General features: G+C 43.3%; 1 protein-coding gene across 1 annotated transcript; it reads left to right on the forward strand.

Moving 5' to 3' along the window:
* Positions 1-966: 966 nt before the first annotated feature.
* SHISA3 (shisa family member 3) lies at positions 967-15,045 on the forward strand. The gene is made up of 2 exons (XM_069976507.1): positions 967-1,879; positions 14,092-15,045. The coding sequence occupies exons 1-2, from the start codon at positions 1,615-1,617 to the stop codon at positions 14,523-14,525; spliced, it is 699 nt and encodes a 232-aa protein (XP_069832608.1). The 5' UTR covers positions 967-1,614; the 3' UTR covers positions 14,526-15,045.
* The last annotated feature ends 2,935 nt before the right edge of the window (positions 15,046-17,980 follow it).

Raw genomic sequence — 17,980 nt, forward strand, 5'->3', positions numbered from 1 at the left:
GCTTCTGGGCTTCAATGCAAAATCTATGACAGCCTACCCCCCATATGTTATTGTAATTTATCCAACTGGCCTTGCTAAATGTGGCAGAGAGAAAGGGTTGTCGCACCTCTGCACCACTTGTACTTATGCCCTATAATTATTTTTTCAGTAACAACCTGCTACTTTCTAGCGATGTGCACAAAACTAGCAGCCCCTTCCCTCTCTGGTCCCCCTGCTCAGGCCTGCAATGCTTCATGCTTATTCAACAGGAAAATTAGGGCCGATAATAATGACAAGCTTTGCCCTTAGATATTATCAGGTGCCTCCAAGGCCGAAAATAAAACAATTCATATGCAGCTCCCGTGTCCTGTATGAACGAAGTGATTTGCAATGCAAAGTCTGCCCACTAATATCGGAGGCGATACCACTTGACCTTCATTACGCTGACCTTCTGGAACCCGCCGATAGGATCTGCACTAATTACCTCCTGTAACCGCCGACAACAAGTACATATAGGAAGAAAAATCCATTGGAATGAAAAGCATAAAATTCAACCTGGCAGGATCCCTGCTGATAATCTGGCACCAGGTGGTCATCCGCACTGTAATACATTATTCCAATTAATTATTTAGCGTCGCCATCCATTTTTATTTTCATGTACGAGGGATTAGTTAAACATTCATAGCAGGGAACTGCCAATCCAATGAGATCCCTATCAGCCTGTGATATATATATATATATATATATATACTAGTATAGGCTTTAAATGTATAGGAAGGTGCCCTGGCAGTGATGAATGAGCTTTCTCTTCTTTCAGCAAAACCCACTTCAAATTAGGCTGCATTTAGAAATAAATAGTGAGTAATGAGGGGGGCTTGTATGCCGGATCCCATTGTGAGCCAGCTCCCAGGGGAGGCAGAGCTCAGCCTCTATACTGGTGACAATGGCTACTAGTGAGTGGCAGGGAGCTCCTCTCATTAGCTGCCTTGTGACCCTGGGGGCTGGGAGTGACAGCCGGGGGGCTCTAGCAGGCTGCCAGATATGCACAGAGGGAGACCACCAGAGGATGACTGCACATGAGGGAAGGTAGGAACAACCCTCAACTTGAGATAGACCCCAGCCCCAGGATTCCTACCTAGTCTGCTCTAAAGTGCAGCAAGCTACAGTGCAGGCAGCAGAGAGCAGTCATGTCAGGTCCTGGAATCACTGCTCAGCACTGGAATTTCCAAAGAACTCAGCAAGTTGCTCTGTGAATTCTGACCTGCTTCTGTTTGCTTCAAAAGTCAGAGACCACCAGAAGCTGACTGCAAATGAGAGAAAGCCAAGCCCTGGAGCAATAGGAGACACTGAGCAGAGCCACCCTGTATGCCATGTCCTGAGATCCCTGAATTCTGCAGCTGTGAGAGACCACCACCAGAATTACATCACAGGAGCAGCACTATGTGTTGGATGTGCTGGCAAAGTTTTGTGCTGAATAGTCTGACAGTCTCTTCAGGTGCCACATGCCCGCCAGCTTGCCATGTACATGGACCTGTGGACTTACTCAATGGGGAATTTCTAGGATAATCCAGATCTAGGTTCTGCTGCTGCTCCCTCACAACTTTCTTTCCTAAGTTTGGCCCCAGTGGAGTAACTATGAGGTTACTGGGATGCTACTTGATGCTTTCCCTCTTTACTTGGGGAAATGCCAGGGCTCAGGGGGAGTACTGTCATGGTTGGGTGGATGCTGCTGGAAATTACCAGGCAGGATTCCAGTGTCCTGAGGATTTTGATACTGCAGATGCCACTATCTGTTGTGGCTCCTGCTCCCTGCGCTATTGTTGTGCAGCATCAGATGCCAGGCTGGAACAAGGCAGCTGTACCAATGACAGGGAGCTGGAGAATACTGGAGTCACTGCCCGTGAGTATTCATGTACTGCAATTTACTAAGAACTCACTAAAAGTCCCAGCACACTACTGTATATTTTCTGCTTGCTATGTCTGTAAATTAATAATATGTAAGAAAAAGATGATTGGCCATAGATGGAAAGTTGTGGGCAGGATAAGACCAACATTGTTACTTTAACATTGACAATATTTCCTGCCATACATGCAATAGGGCATTGTAAATTTCTCAGACAATAGTAAATGTTACATCTATCATAAACTGTCCTACAAATAGATTGTATAGTTGTTAGGTCTATGCCCTTGTCTCTCACAGTCATTGCCATTTCTTGGACACTACTGTACACAAGTGATAGATCAGATTGTTTAGGGTAATTACACTGTTACCTCTATGGCTGCTGTAAGGCAGGACATGAACCAGTAGTCAGCATACAGGATACTAACAGATAACATGTGAGGCTGCTGTATAGCAGTACAAGCAAGTACCATGCATTCAGAAAAGTATCCAAAATACAGGAAAATGCATTACATAATGGATAGTAGTCTATGGATAATCCTGCAAGCATACAGGAGTAGGTTATAAACCACATTTAGATTGGTGACACCTATATGTCCAAATAATGATCACTAATTTATACAGATGTGTCCGATATATTTTAGGGAAAAATATTTTTTTTGTATAACCTTACCATTTAGAACTGGACTATCTATCTATCTACTATTTGCTCTATGTTCCTCTATCTACCTATCTATCTCCTATCTATCTCCTATCTATCTATCTATCTATCTATTTCATATCTATTTATTTATTTATTTATCTGATATCTGTCTATTTATTTACCTCTCTCTCTTGATTTCCAGTCTGCTTGGTCCTAGTAATATTACCATTGAACACCTCTTCTGTATTCTTGCACTGGCAGCACATCCTCAGTGAACCAGGACAGCAGGGGTTAAGGACGTCCTGTCCTTTTTTTTCAGCATCCTTTGCTTTTAGGTGGCATGTAATTTTTATGTTCCTTTAAACTTTAAGTCTGGATTGAAAACAAGGCCTAAGAAACCATCATATGTTGTGACCATTTGTCATATGAGGTGAATGGCCCCTTGATACCTTGTGCCCAATGTGCACTCTTTTTCTGTACATTTCTGTGATATCCTTGGTCTGATTCCTACCTGCTCATCTGTATTAATATTAGGTTAGTTCTTCACACAGTCTATTTCCATCTATAGTAAAAATAAATAAATGATAATAAAAACATAAAATTTCCTAATGAAGCAATTGCAAAAGGGAAAACATATATCCCCACTACTGTATGTAAGTAGGCAGTGAGATACATGAAAAGGCCATTTTATGGAAGGAATAGGTGTTCAGGTTATCTTTGTTCTTGTGGATAGTAGTATGCTATAATTGTTATCTATGGTGTTATATAGAACTGTCCATTAACCTACTATCTCATCTAGCTCAGAGTATAATCACGCTGCACAATCCAATCCCAAAGAGTTAACTGACAGACTCAGCTCTGCTGCTTGTGCGCACACATATCTGACAACTGCATCATTCTCTATCACGGATTTTCTTATATACGTCCTTGTAGTATTTATGCAAGTACAGTATATTTTTATATCTTGATCTAAATCCTAAAAATCATCCAGAAAAAAAATAATAATCTTTTCTTTGTCAGCCCTTGGCACGGCCTCAGTCAGTCGTAAATTTCTGTAAAACCACTTGAGTTAAGCAATGCATAGAATCTCTTGTGCAGCAATGTGTACTGCTCGAACCAAATTACCTAGGGTGAGGCCTGTAATACTATACCCAGACCTCCTGTACAATACTTCACAGCAAAATAGTCCCAGCGGAGGGCGTTTTATGCCCTGTCTGAAGTGTATTTTAATATGTACAGTGCAAAGGGCCATTAATTTTAAGCTCTGTGACAGAGGTAGCACTATGCCTGATAATGTTAGATTCAATTTCATACAATAATATCCTTTTATTATATACTCATAACAGATATCCAAACACCCTAATGGCCTAAACCAAGCCAGTCTACAGGCTCCATTGGTAGAAGAGTTAACTGGCTACATACAGTGAGTGGAAGTGAGTCATGGATATGTCTGTGTCTAATAAGGTTGCTCCTATTGGCTTCCCTGGGGTTCTTAGAGATGTAATAAAGAAACCCCAACATGTATGTGTAGACAGGAGTTTGCAAATTGTCTCTGCTCACATAATGTGCGTATATTGCCACCTATTGGAGGTAGCTACCCTGACAGCTACTGTTCCTCAACCTACAGCTGTCTATCTGATGCACAACTACAACTCATAACGAGAGTTGTAGTTTAGCTACTGCTGTATGGCTACAGATGGGAGAGTATTGTTATCCAATGTAAAAATTAAAAAAATATAAAAAATGGCCTCAGACCCAAAATTGTGTTGTGTGTGGTATTACAGCTCATCTCCATTCACCTCATAGCTGAGCTCAGTGGCGTAACTACCGTGGTCTCGGGGGGTGTCGCCGCCGCGACCGGGCCCGCCACAAAGGGGGGCCCGCGGGGCCCTCCCGATCAATCACTCTTGCTTGCGGTCACAAGAGTCCGACTCCGTCTTCCCCCGGCTGCTGCGCGGCTGCCGGGGGTTTCGCGTCTTATCCCCGGCAGCGCACGCATCCCAGAGCTCCCCGCGCGCCTTGGGCCCTGACTTCCGGTTCCGGCGCGCAGGGAGCTCTGGGATGCGCGCGCTGCCGGGGATAAGACGCGACACCCCCGGCAGCTGCGCAGCAGCCGGGGACAGACCGAAGGAGTGAGGATCAACGTGGGAGCGCATTGTCAGGTGAGTTAAGTTTTGTTTTGTTTTTTATCAGCCTGCAGGGTGGGGGGAAAGAGGGGGGCATCTATGAGGGTGGGGGGAAAGGGGACCATCTATAAGGGAGGAGGGGGGGGTGAAGGGGACCATCTATAAGGGAGGAGGGGGGGGGGGTGAAGGGGACCATCTATAAGGGAGGGGGGGTGAAGGGGACCATCTATAAGGGAGGGGGGGGGGAAGGGGACCATCTATAAGGGAGGGGGGGGGAAGGGGACCATCTATAAGGGAGGGGGGGAGAGGGGACCATCTATAAGGGAGGGGGGGAGAGGGGGCCATCTATAAGGGAGGGGGGGAGAGGGGGCCATCTATAAGGGAGGGGGGGAGAGGGGGCCATCTATAAGGGAGGATGGGGGGAGAGGGGGCCATCTATCAAGGAGGGGGGAGAGGGGGCCATCCATAAGGGAGGGTGAGGAGAGAGGGGGCCATCTATAAGGGAGGACGGGGGGGTGAAGGGGACCATCTATAAGGGAGGGGGGGTGAAGGGGACCATCTATAAGGGGGGGGGGAGGGGACCATCTATAAGGGAGGGGGAGAGGGGGCCATCTATAAGGGAGGGTGGGGGGAGAGGGGGCCATTTATCAAGGAGGAGGGAGAGGGGGCCATCCATAAGGGAGGGTGAGGAGAGAGGGGGCCATCCATAAGGGAGGGTGAGGAGAGAGGGGGCCATCTATAAGGGAGGAGGTAGAGGGGGCCATCTATATGGAGGGGGGAGAGGAGGCCATCTATAAGGGAGGGTGGGGGGAGAGGGGGCCATCTGTAAGGAGGGCAACATGGAGGGAGAGGGGCCATCTATTTGGGGGGGGGGCAACATAGGGGGAGAGGGAATACACAGAGGGGGGCATATATTATTAGGGGGTCACACTAAATGAGGGTGTAAAGGGGCAAATACAAATGTGCAGCATGTATATAGATGAGGATGGTGCCAGAGTGAGGAGACTAATATGTCTGTCTGGCAGATTCTGTGGATTCGTGGCTCGGAGAAGTTCTCATAACGGCCCAGGGCAGATGGAGAAGAAGATGAAAAGGGAAGAACTCTGATCAGAAAAGACGTCTCCTGTGAGTCACCTGATATAACTGCACTGTAATGTATATGGTGTATAGAGCCTGTGTAGAGCTGGGGCCACCTCTATATGACTGGATGAGGTGATTTAGTATACTGGATTTGGTCAGTAACAATATGGTGGTGATGGTAGTGGTTGTGGTGTGGCAGTAATGTTTCCTTCCTATATACTGGTATTACTGGTAATATTGGTCTCAGTATACAGGATTTGGTCAGTAACAGTATGGCGGTAATATGTACGGTGATAATACTCTTCTTCCAATATGCTGGTGTTATTGGTAATATCTGTCTTCGTGTGTGTGTGTGTGTGTATATATATATATATATATATATATATATACACACCAATAGCATCACTTGGTCGTGAAAGGAGGGGGGGGGGGCCCAAGTTGGCCTCTCGCACCAGGGCCCAGGAAACATTAGCTACGCCCCTGGCTGAGCTGCAATACCGGACATAAACTGAGGACAAGAGAGGTGCAGTTTCTGGAAGTAATCAGTTATGCTTTTTCTACTTCTAGATGACCCCAGTAAATTACCCCAATGTATCTAAAAAATTAACTTTTATGCTAATAACCTTGATTAAAGGGAAACTGTCAGCTAGAAAAGATGTCCCAAATTGCTTCTATGGCTACATAGCTGTTAAGACAGTGAGACAGTCTATACTTTCATTGTAGTTGTCTGAGGCTGTAATCACTTAAATGCTTATTTCTGCTCTGAAGAGTCATAGAGGTGTGGCCTGGGCAGTGAAGTGCATCGAAGTGCCCTGGTCACACCTCACCTTACACTTCAGAGCAGAAATTTAAAAGATTAAAAATGTCTTTTCTAGCTGTGAGTTTCCTTTTAAATTCTCTGTAATGATGTGCCAGACTTGTGCTTACAGTATAGACATCTGTGACATGACATCAAGGAGGTAAAGCCGGCTCCCACTCAGTGACTAATGTAGGTCACCGCTGTGGCCAGTGATTGGCCAAGTGGGCATTTCCTGTGTGATGCAACATCCCAGGGAAGTGGTGAGCAGTAGGGACATGGGCACAAGAAAAGCAGCAGGAAATTGGGCATAGAGTATGTTTTTTTTAAGGCGCCTAGATTATTTTATTTTTTTTAAATCCTCATGCACAAACACCTGTTACAAGTTGGATCAAGGTTTTGCCTGATCCTAAAAGCTTTGATGTGAGTGCAACTATGTACAGTATTATACAATGTGCCCATTTGTGGAAACGAACTTCCAGCAGATGTGGTTGGTAAATCTACAATAACCAAATGCAATCCTGCCTGGTATATACATATATCTATAATAAGAAAGAACATAATATAGAGGCAGACTAGATGGACCCAGTGCTGTTTTCTCCCAACAATTTTATATGTCTAGGCACTTTATATGTTCCATAAGGTTAAAAGCTAGAACTTAAATCATGGGCAATAATGTTATAAAGTGGCCTTGTACAATATAAGGGACTGATACTCTATGTTTTGGCCCTCTCCCTGGTTGCTTCCTTCTCTTTAGGTTCCAAACTATACTCAGTTACTTTTGTCTCCAGTTGGCGTGACCAGGAGCAATACTGGGCTGAAGGGACTATATTGCACAGCTGCTTATAGCTGAAGATGAAGGTGATATGCTTTATATGTGGAGGGACGTTATTTGCACAGTCATTCTATAATATTAAAGCTGGTAACAGTCCCTCTGTTCTGGCGTATAAGCAGGAGTCAGTAAAGCAACATAGCGGTAGGCCAACTTCAGTGGGATGTTTTACTTGGAATGTGTCAAATTGGCCTTGCAAACTTTATAGAAACCAGGCCGTCTGACGTGTTTAACTCCTGGGCTGCTAGACAGATGGAGAGCTGTAGTAAGCCAGTCATGCATCCAAATAGTGGAAACTGCCTTCATGACATGAATAGTAGAGGTGTATGAGTTATAATGTGGCTTTACTGAAAGTGTAATGTGGTAATTATAAATGGAGGAAACTCTAGCAACAAATCATAGATTCAGTTATATATGATTTATAGCACCAATGACTTCTGTGGTGCAGTAAAGGGGTAATACATTGTCCACAGATCATGGCGTCTACATAATGTCATTAGTGTCAAGTGGACCTGTCAAACTGTTCAGATTCTGCAATGTTCTCCGAACTGAAATGCTTTAGCCACAGTTTGACAAACACTAAGGGGGAGATTTATCAAACTGGTGTAAAGTAGAATTGTCTAAGTTGCCCCTAGTAACCAATCAGATTCCACCTTTCATTCCTCACAGATTCTTTGAAAAATGGAAGGTGGAATCTGATTGGTTGCTAGGGGCAACTGAGCCAATTCTACTTTACATCAGTTTAATAACTCTCCCCATTAATGTCCTACCTATCACTGCACTGACCCAGTCGCAGGGCGGCAATGCACGAATGGACATAGATGCTTCTTTTGGGCAGGTACTGTGTGCGGCTGATGCAGTCCAAGGACAGCAGCCAGCAGGAAGGGAATTGCAATAGGAAATAAGCATGGGCCCACTGAATCCATAAATGTAGTGCTTCCCCCCTTTTGCACTTCAAGATGGTGAAAGGAGGGGGTCCACACTCCTTATGGATACAGAAGACTTAGGGGTCATTCAAATGTCCACAAAATACTGTCTGTGCTATCTTATACTGGGGTGAGCCCAATCACGTTAATAAACCAAATGTAAAGTACATATCACTATGTTTTGACTGGGCTTTTGAGTCCCTTAAAATAAAAGTATACCTTTGGAAAATTGACTGAATATAGTGACTAGAAGACTATGTTTGGTTCCATCAAATTAAATAGGTCTACCTCAGTATATATGACATACAGTATCCCACATTTGTAGACCCCCCCCCCCCTTCTGTATTTAGCAGGTGTGTGTGTGTATCTATCTATCTAAGTTAAACACAAAGAGAAAGAGAGAGGGCGGGGGCGCCTCCTGGTGTAAAATGTCAAAAATTCTAATCTTAAAAAGGGAGAAGGATGAGTTACACTCACCTAGTAAAGTTGTGCAAGGATAGGCACAACTCTATAAAGCACGAGAAGGAAAGTGAGACACTGCAGCTCCTGCCGGGGATACGTCAAGGAAGGCGTATCATTCACAATCTTGTAAGCGGGCCACAGCGGGCTTCTGGACCAGATGCTCAGTGGACCACACAGTTAGGTGGTTAACTCCGTAAAAGAGATTTTATTGTGGGTACAAGGGGTTTCGGCCACCGAATCAAAGGGGGCCTTTCTCAAGTGAACAGTATTGGCATAAACAAACAGTTTAAATAGCACATCACATTACATAGTATCAGATAACTTCCGGGTCGGAAGGGCATGACCAAGTGGTGTCGCATGTAGGTAATTAATATCAACTGATATTGATGTTACGCAAGAATGTTACGCAGTTGACGTGAGCAGCGCCGCCGGAATCACGTGATGCCGCTGCGTACTGTCGTGATGACATAGGAGCGTGCGAACGCTCACGTGGCCATGTCGGCGTCCGATGCTGATCCTCCCAACTGTAAGTGGTATATGATATTTTATGATGTTTTACTCTATTATCCGTTAAAGTCAAATATATTAGACCAGTTGATATTGATTACCTACATGCGACACCACTTGGTTATGCCCTTCCGACACGGAAGTTATCTGATACTATGTAATGTGATGTGCTATTAAAACTGTTTATTTATGCCAATACTGTTCACTTGAGAAAGGCCCCCTTTGATTCGGTGGCCGAAACGCGTTGTACCCACAATAAAATCGCCTTTACGGACTAAACCTCCTAACTGTGTGGTCCACTGAGCATCTGCGCCCGTAAGCCCGCTGTGGCCCGCTTACAAGATTATCTATCAAGTTACAATAATTGTTTAGAGTTAAAGTATCGCTGTCGTTATAACTTTCAAAATCTAAATGGACAGTAGAGGTCATAGAAAGCAAGTTTGCCATATACCACCATTAGTAAAAATGAAGAATAAAAAAATAAGCAGACAGATAAAGCAAGTCCTTACATATATAAGTCATATATAAGAGCTGATGGAGATGATAACACATTTTCTATGTAGAAGACAGGAGCTTCTTCAGGATCTTGTATAGTACACACAGTGTACTCATCTGGTGTCCAAAGAATAGGTCATCCTGGCACAGGTAAAGAAGAGTACAGTACATATAAAGCACTACATATACACTACATTGTATGCACTTCATAACAATATTCCCCAAACTTTAGGTATAGGACAGCGCAGTATTTATTTCTTCTTTCCCATAGTTGTTTTTTATGTGAACCCTATTCATTTGCATGATACTGTACATTGTTATTAATGCAGAAATGTGTAAGCCATCTGTAAGCATCTTCTGTAAGCCATTATATCTCGGAGTGGCTTTCATGAGTCATCTGATCTTATAGCAAGTTTAAAAGAAAAATAAAACAAAAAATAATACATATTGTCATCCATCACTAAATTTCAAGACCAACACAAGAAAGGGGATTTTTTTAGCCTTACATACTGATTCCCAGTATCTGTTTGAGTATCATCCTTCATCCATATGTTTTATGTCTGCTGGATGGTGCATTTTTTTCTCCTCCTCCCTGAAGTACATTATGTCACACATCAGGTCTGTTATCTTCATGCTCTGTGCCCCCTCCTCACTCTTCATGTCTGGAGGGGGGGGGGGGGGTGTTATACAGGGCAGCAGAGCTGTATGTATAAGCTCCAAGCCTAGAAGAACAACTAGAGGCACATGACTAGAAGCCACTCCGACCCTACAAGATCCATACAACTCCAGGACCTGACAACCCTCACCCTAAGCCCCCAGGAAATTCACTTAAGGGGCAACAAAGAACAACTTAAAGGATCCCATGGGCCCCGAAATGTAGCACTTCCCCAGGCATTACTTTTCACCACCTGCTGATTGTCAAATGACCACCTGACATGACCACCTCTACTGAAATTCTATACATGGTATCTCTGGCATTTTCACAGCATATCCTGCCGCACCAACAAAGTGATAGGTACACTTTAGGAGAGCAGACTTCTTTTTCAGCCTCCATTGCTGAATTGTTCTGTACCATAACCTTTATAGTTGATCCTTATGGCATCATAGTGAACTGTAGGGACTGTGTTAGGCTCTGGCATGTGCATAGTACCTAAAGGTATCATCTGGTAGGCCTTAACAACCTAAATGATCCCCATAAACTTTACTTAAAACTTGGCTGAGCCCATTGTTTTGGGTGGAGTGTTTGACCATCTAGAGTGCCTTCCAACTCTCCACAATAGATGATGTTAGGGGAGTCAAGCATCAGGCAACTTTCTGACTCTTTTCTATTTGGGGACATACACCACTGCCAGAGCTGTATGGCAGCAGCTTGCCTTCTCCCAAAGCAGAGGACTGGTACATTCGAATGCAGCTACACTATTTTCACACACAAATAATGTCCAAGTGTCCACCTTATCTGAACTTGCAACATCAAAATGTCAATATAAATGATCTTTGCAATGACCTGGGGTTATATGTTTGTATAATTTATCATCACATGTACTGTAGTTTTACGGAGGGCACCCAATGTAACGCCAGGTTGTATGCCCAGGATAGAAGAGTCTGCTTCTGTGCTATATATATACCCTCCCTACCTTTAATGTCCTTTTCAGTGCTTTTTACTAATCTGTAAGTTCTAGCAGAGCTGATCGGTGGTACGAAACTCTAAGCAACTCTGGTAAATTAAATCATTACGTCTGATATAGAAGGCAAACATTCTATTGAATTCATTTAATGTTTAAATTGGCATTGAAAAACATGCCAGCCGTGCCCCAAGGATGCAGTCACCTGGAGTAAATACGAGGGGATGTTGCAGATGTGTTACACCAAAGAGCAATTTGATTCTTGTGTGGGTGAAAGATTTCTCAGCATGTTTTATACATGTGTTTCTCCTTCTGCCTGTGTGTTGATGTTGGAACACAAGGCTGCCTCATTATTTATGGTGTGAAAGTGTTCACTTCCTGCTCACAGGCTCAGGTAGCTTAGCAGCTTGCCCTGAGTAGATGGGACATATGAGTCAGGCAGCCGGTAGGGTGCAGACCATGGAGACTGGAGAAACCTGCACTACTTGGTTTAATACAGTATCAGTATTAGTATAGTACAGTATTAGTATAATACATTTCACCATTTCAGAATTAAAAAAAGAGCAATATGCATCAATAGTCCAGAATTCATGTGTTCATGTCCATCATAGATACATGTAGTGATGGCAAAATCATCTGTAAGGTTCTTTATCTCTCACCACCGATTCTTATTCTTGTCTCTTCTGGTCATCTTTTTTTCAGGACTTCTTGCTCCTGTCCCTTGCAGACCACCCCTCTCCCCATACTTTCTTGTTCTGGCTCATTTTTCGCCATTGTTTTGATACACAATTCCTATAATAATGATTCCGCTATTTGTACATCTTTACCATATTGTTTTGTTTGAAAGGTGTTTTCAGGATAAAAAAAAAAAAAGAATAAAAAATTATCACAGGCTTGGAAACCTTCTAAAAACCATTCACGCACCTTTAAATCTGTTGCTCTTTTGATGTCCCCTACTGGGCCTGCTAATATGATGTCCCATACACACTTATGTGATGCTGTAACAATCAATGACTTCAGTAGTTGCTAGTTACATGTAAAGCACATGAGCTCTTGGGCCAGTGATCGGCTGTAGTGTCGTGAATAATTTTCATGGCAATTAAATTAGCCCAATCAGTGGTGTAGCATGGGTTGGCAGCACCTTGGGAAGGCAAAGCATTGTAGCCTCCCACAACTCACAATTCAGTAAGGCTTGTGCACAGAACTGAATTGGTGTGATCACACGCATTATTACCTGAACTTCCAGTAGGGAATGGTGGTGGTCCCGGCAGTCAGATCCCCAACAGTCTGCTCCTATAAAGTAGATGCACCCAGTAGGTAAACCACATCCCAATTAAGTAGTCAACCCCCCAATTAAGTAGATGCCCCCTGTACTGTTAACCCCTCACAGAATGCCCCTAATACTGTAGTTAATGTCTATCCCCTAGGGTGCCCCTTGTGCTGTGGTTAACCCCCTCCCCACCCCAGGATGCCCCTAGTGCTGTAATTACAGGGCCACTTTAAGGTTCACAAACCGTAGAATAAAAGCAAAATATGGCTCTAAAACATATCTTACTACCTCATCAAAGGGGTAACCCATGTTTTGGTGGGCTACTTGGTCCTTTGTGTCGGTTAGTGTTGATGTTACCATAGCCTAGTAGCCCCGATTCCCTTTCTGACACCAGTTCTGTTTGATTAAATAGCAAAAACACACACACAACCTAGAGACAAATTTGTTGTTTCGGGAAGAAAGCGGCCAAGTTTTTCTAATAATGGATAACCCCTTTAAAGTCTGTCTGTGCACACACTGATAAATCTGGGCCATTGTTTTTAGAATCGGAGATAAGAATTAGACATTTTGTCTCAGAGAGGAACCAGTCACAGCCCATTTAGAGAAAGGAAAGCTGAGCTGTGAATGGTTGCTATTTGAGAAATGCATACAATTTTTGTCTGATCCAGACTGATAAATCGGGTCCATTGACTGCCATTTTTCCACAGACATTAAAATTTCACTGTCGTTCTAACTTTCAAAATCTAAATCAACAGTAGACGTGATATAAAGCAATTTGCAATTTTTTTAAGTTCATGGAAATCATGAAGAACACAAGACTTCCTGTGTTTAGACTCTTTTTTTTTTTTTGGGGGGGGGGGGGGGGAAGAGTCCGAACACAAGAAGTGTTGTTTTTCCCAGGTCATCTGCGCCCACAGAGAAGGCAGTCATGTGATTGATGGACACATTGTGCAGCTATTAGATATTGCGCACAGGTGTGGTTTTGCCACCCACCCCCTTACATGTCGAAAGGTTTTGATGTGGGAAGAGAGGAAGTGAGTGCTGGGGAGCTGAAGGAATCATTCATATTCTGTACCCTGGACAATGCAGCACATTATTAGATTAAAAATAGGGCTGCATTTTGTACCTATGCAAACCTAACCTAATTGTCAAAAACCACATAAAGCAAAAAATATGAATGAAATTAAGACATCTGGAATAGGGCGTATGTATTTTTTATATCACAGAACTTACATATAACAATGGGAGACAGAGCCAATTGCAGTTATAGGCACAAACAAGGCACACCCATGTGTGACTGCTATAAATACAGTTCTAAGAAATCAATATCCGGTTCTTTCTTATATTTAGAGCTTGCAATATATTTCTGAGCTTATTGGATGTCACAGGAAATACTACTTATTATAGTGTATATTGCTTTGAATCTAATATCATCTTACATTTTATTTTGCAGAACCTGTATACGTTCCATTCCTCGTTGTTGGGTCCATATTCATTGCCTTCATCATTGTGGGCTCCCTGGTGGCCGTCTACTGCTGCACGTGTTTGAGGCCGAAGCAGACAACTCAACAGCCAATGAGATTCACCTTACGAAGTTACCCTCCTGAGTCTCTACCTATGATTTTGACCAGTACTAGCCTAAGGACTCCATCTAGACAATCAAGCACTGCCACTAGTTCTACCTCTACTGGGGGATCAGTACGTAGACTTTCCTCCTCCAGAGCAGATCCTGGTTATCTAGTGACATCACCTCCACCTCCGTACTCTTCAGCACATTCCATCCATCTCAATCCATCATCTACATTTCTGGTGTCCACACAGTACTTTTCATATCCCCTCCAAGCTGATGGAAATGCAAATAAGAACTGTCCTGATTTCCGACAATAAGACTAAGGAGACTAGGGACAATCCTTTATATTTGTGGACTGCTTGTAGAATGGATGATACAGGATGGATGATAGAGTATACAGTTTGTACATTTATGTAGAGGCAAATTACGTACAATATATAGCAAAGAAACCTGACACACTGTGCAATAGAAGATGTTTAATATAGCCAACATTTACGGTACGTTCCTACTGGTGAAACAACTGCTGTAGTAGTTCCAATAGTTGGGCAGTAAAGGTTCTCTAAAATGAATACAAAATAACAGACCATACATTATCTACATAAAACTTAAAACCCATCATGAATTAAATTCTAGTGATTAGTGATGTGATTGCATTGGGGGTCAGCTTGGTGGTTCCTAATTGAAGACCTAACCTCCATAATCTTACTCCACATGCAGAAAGGAAATGTACTATAATACTACAGCCAATAAACAGAAATATATAATAAGAGTTTTGGATTGTATTTGTATCATCTTACTAAGGGAATTTTGAAAACTGCTCCTCTTTCCAAATAATAAAAAAAAAGCGGATTTCTTGTTATCAAAGCATTTAAAAATGTATCCATTTTGTACTTAACTGTACAGTGTCAATGCTTTATTAATGAATAAAAAAAAAAAAAAAAACTTTCCTGGCATATATTGTCATTCAATTTGTATAACAAAGTGTGTTAATTGCTTAACTTCTAAAGCGATGTCATTCGCTAGCCAAAAATTTAACAAGGACCTTAAAGTGACACTGTCACCTCCTTTTTGCATTCTGACATCTCTACACTGGTTTAAAGGGTAAATTTAGCACTTTTCATACCTTATTTTATATCATACATCATGGTGCTTGTTCAAGTAAAAAGTCATCTTTTATCAACTGTAGATTGTATTAAGTGGGCGTGGCCGCGCGACATTAGCGCCAATTAGCCCCACCCACAACGCCACAGTTGGCCCCGCCCCCTCGCCGGCCATTGGAACAGGCTGGCCAAAAGGTCTAGACCCCACCCCCTTTATGTTGGCCAACCAATGGGCGGGGCCAATGATGCCATTGTGGGCGGTGCTAAGTGGCGCTAATGCCGCGAGGCCACGCCCACTTAATACAATCTGCTGTTGATAAAAGGACACTTTTTACTTGAACAAGCTCCATGACGTATGATATGAAATAAGGTATAAAAACCGCTAAATTTACCCTTTACACCTGTGTAGAGATGTCAGAATGCACAAAGGGGGTGACAGTGTCACTTTAAACTCCTAAGAATAATAAAGCAAAAAAAGAGGCTTTCAATATCTACAGAATGGAAAAAAATTAAATTAAACATATATATCTCAACAAACAAAAGTGAAAAACGCTACTACCATAACCATGTCACTTTCTTTGATGTGAACCTTCTCCTGACCAATGGATGTGGTATAGGAAGGCAACGCTAACCCAGGGATTCACCAGGTCTTCATAGCAACCTCCAAGAAAGAAGTCAGCACTACAGCCACTGATCCATACAGATGTATAAAATATGACGTGTAATCACTGCATACAAATATAGTGTGCAAACAACTTTTAAATAGTGTTACAAAGAAACTCGCCTACCTGACCTTATGTCCAGTGCACGCTACGGAATTGCCCACAGTGAGCTCTATGGTAAGCCCAGCAATGGCGGCTACGGAGAGGGTAACAGGTAGCATCATCTTGTGGTAAGGAAAGCAACATATTTAAGGCTGAATACAAATACATTAAGGCCAGTTTCGCACATACCCCATTGCAGCAGATTTCACGCTGAGTTCCGCAGCGAGAATGTAGTCCTGCCCACTTAACCCACAGCTGCTTGGCTAATACATTACCTGCCTGTGCTCCCGCCTGCTTGTCAGGCTCCCTGGCGTCCTGCTTAACTATTAGTGGTTGCAGTGGAACAGTACACTGATTGGCTGAGCGGGACGTCAGGGAGTCTGAGGAGCAGGCGGGAACGCAGGCAGGAAATGTATTAGCCCGGCAGCTGTGGGTTAAGTGGGCAAGGGCTACATTCTCGCAGCAGAATGAAAATTTGTAGCGAGAATGTAGATTAATAGAAAATGACACTACAGAGCATTAAAGCGGGTTTCGGGTAAAACTGGCCTATTTTTAATTGAAACCTCTGGGGAAGCGGGAGCATAGATTTAATATTTAGTAAACTTCTCTACTTAACAATTTGTGCTGCCAATCTCCCCCTCTCACATCTATTTACTTTATCTATACCATAAAAAGTAAAATATTCAATGTTTCCATTATGCATGTCCAAAAAATGTTGTGATGCACCTGACATATTTGGGATCTTCCTTATAATATCGTAAAAGTGATCGGTTATTCTTGTTTTCAACCAGCATAAAATTTAATGCTTTACATTCCATACAGTATACAATATAATCACTATTACAATTAATAAATGAATTAATTTGATATGTTTTTAAACCATTTTTTATTAACCAGTTTACAAAAGTATTACATCTCCTCCTTCTGCAAGGGATAAACCCTGTTTGTGAAAAACAAATTTTGCCATTACTAGATTTTTTAGGAACTGTTGCAGATATGAAATTTCCATATTGTCATATGTGCTTTGCTACCACACGGTCACCTGATTGTAACAATATATTTAAAGGGAACCAATTAGCATGGTCTTCTGTGGCTACCAGCTGCTTCTGCAGTGGTAAGCTTTATATTGGGGGGGGGGGGGGGGGATTTTATTCCGGTGCACGAGGTAGGGAGAGGGGCGACAAATAGTCATCCGGATGGGGAGCCGTCCATGACTAGTTACGGCTCTCTGCCTGTCTCATGCACTGCCATGATAATTGATAAGCAGAGAAATTCGATTTAAAGCTACCACTGCAGATGCGGCTGGGAAGTAAGCGCAATCGTGCTGATTGGTTCCCTTTAATTTATCATCCTGATGGAGGATTGGCAGATATTTATTGTAAATTTGACGACTGCATAAGATAAAGAAATATTATTTTAACCCCTTAACGACCGCGGGCGTAAGTGTACGCCCCCAAAACCCGTGCCTTAACGCAAACGGGCGTATATTTACGCCCGCGGTTTCCCCGATCGGGGAAGATGGCCTGCTATAATGTATAGCAGGCCATCCCTGCTTGTCGGCACGGGGGGTGATTAACCCCTCCCGTGCTGACGATCGCCGCTATTGGCTGATCAATTCAGATCAGCATATGGCGGCGATCTGCAGCTTTCCGGGTCACCGGTGACCCGATGGCCCGGAAAGCAATGGCGGTCGGTGCTGTCCGAGGACGACACCAACCGCCATTACTGTTAAAAGTAACGGTGGCCACGGTGCCACGTCCCGATCGCCGGGACCGGCCGGCCAGGAGCGGCCGGCCGATCACGGCGATATAAGTACCCCATGAAAGGGTTAAATACCTGCTGTGGACACCTCAGCTAGGTAGCTGAGGTGTCCAGAGCAGGTATTGACCCATACTCACCGGATCCAGC

The sequence above is a fragment of the Dendropsophus ebraccatus genome, chromosome 7 (genome assembly GCF_027789765.1).
Source record: "Dendropsophus ebraccatus isolate aDenEbr1 chromosome 7, aDenEbr1.pat, whole genome shotgun sequence".
NCBI classification, from domain to species: Eukaryota; Metazoa; Chordata; class Amphibia; order Anura; family Hylidae; genus Dendropsophus; species Dendropsophus ebraccatus.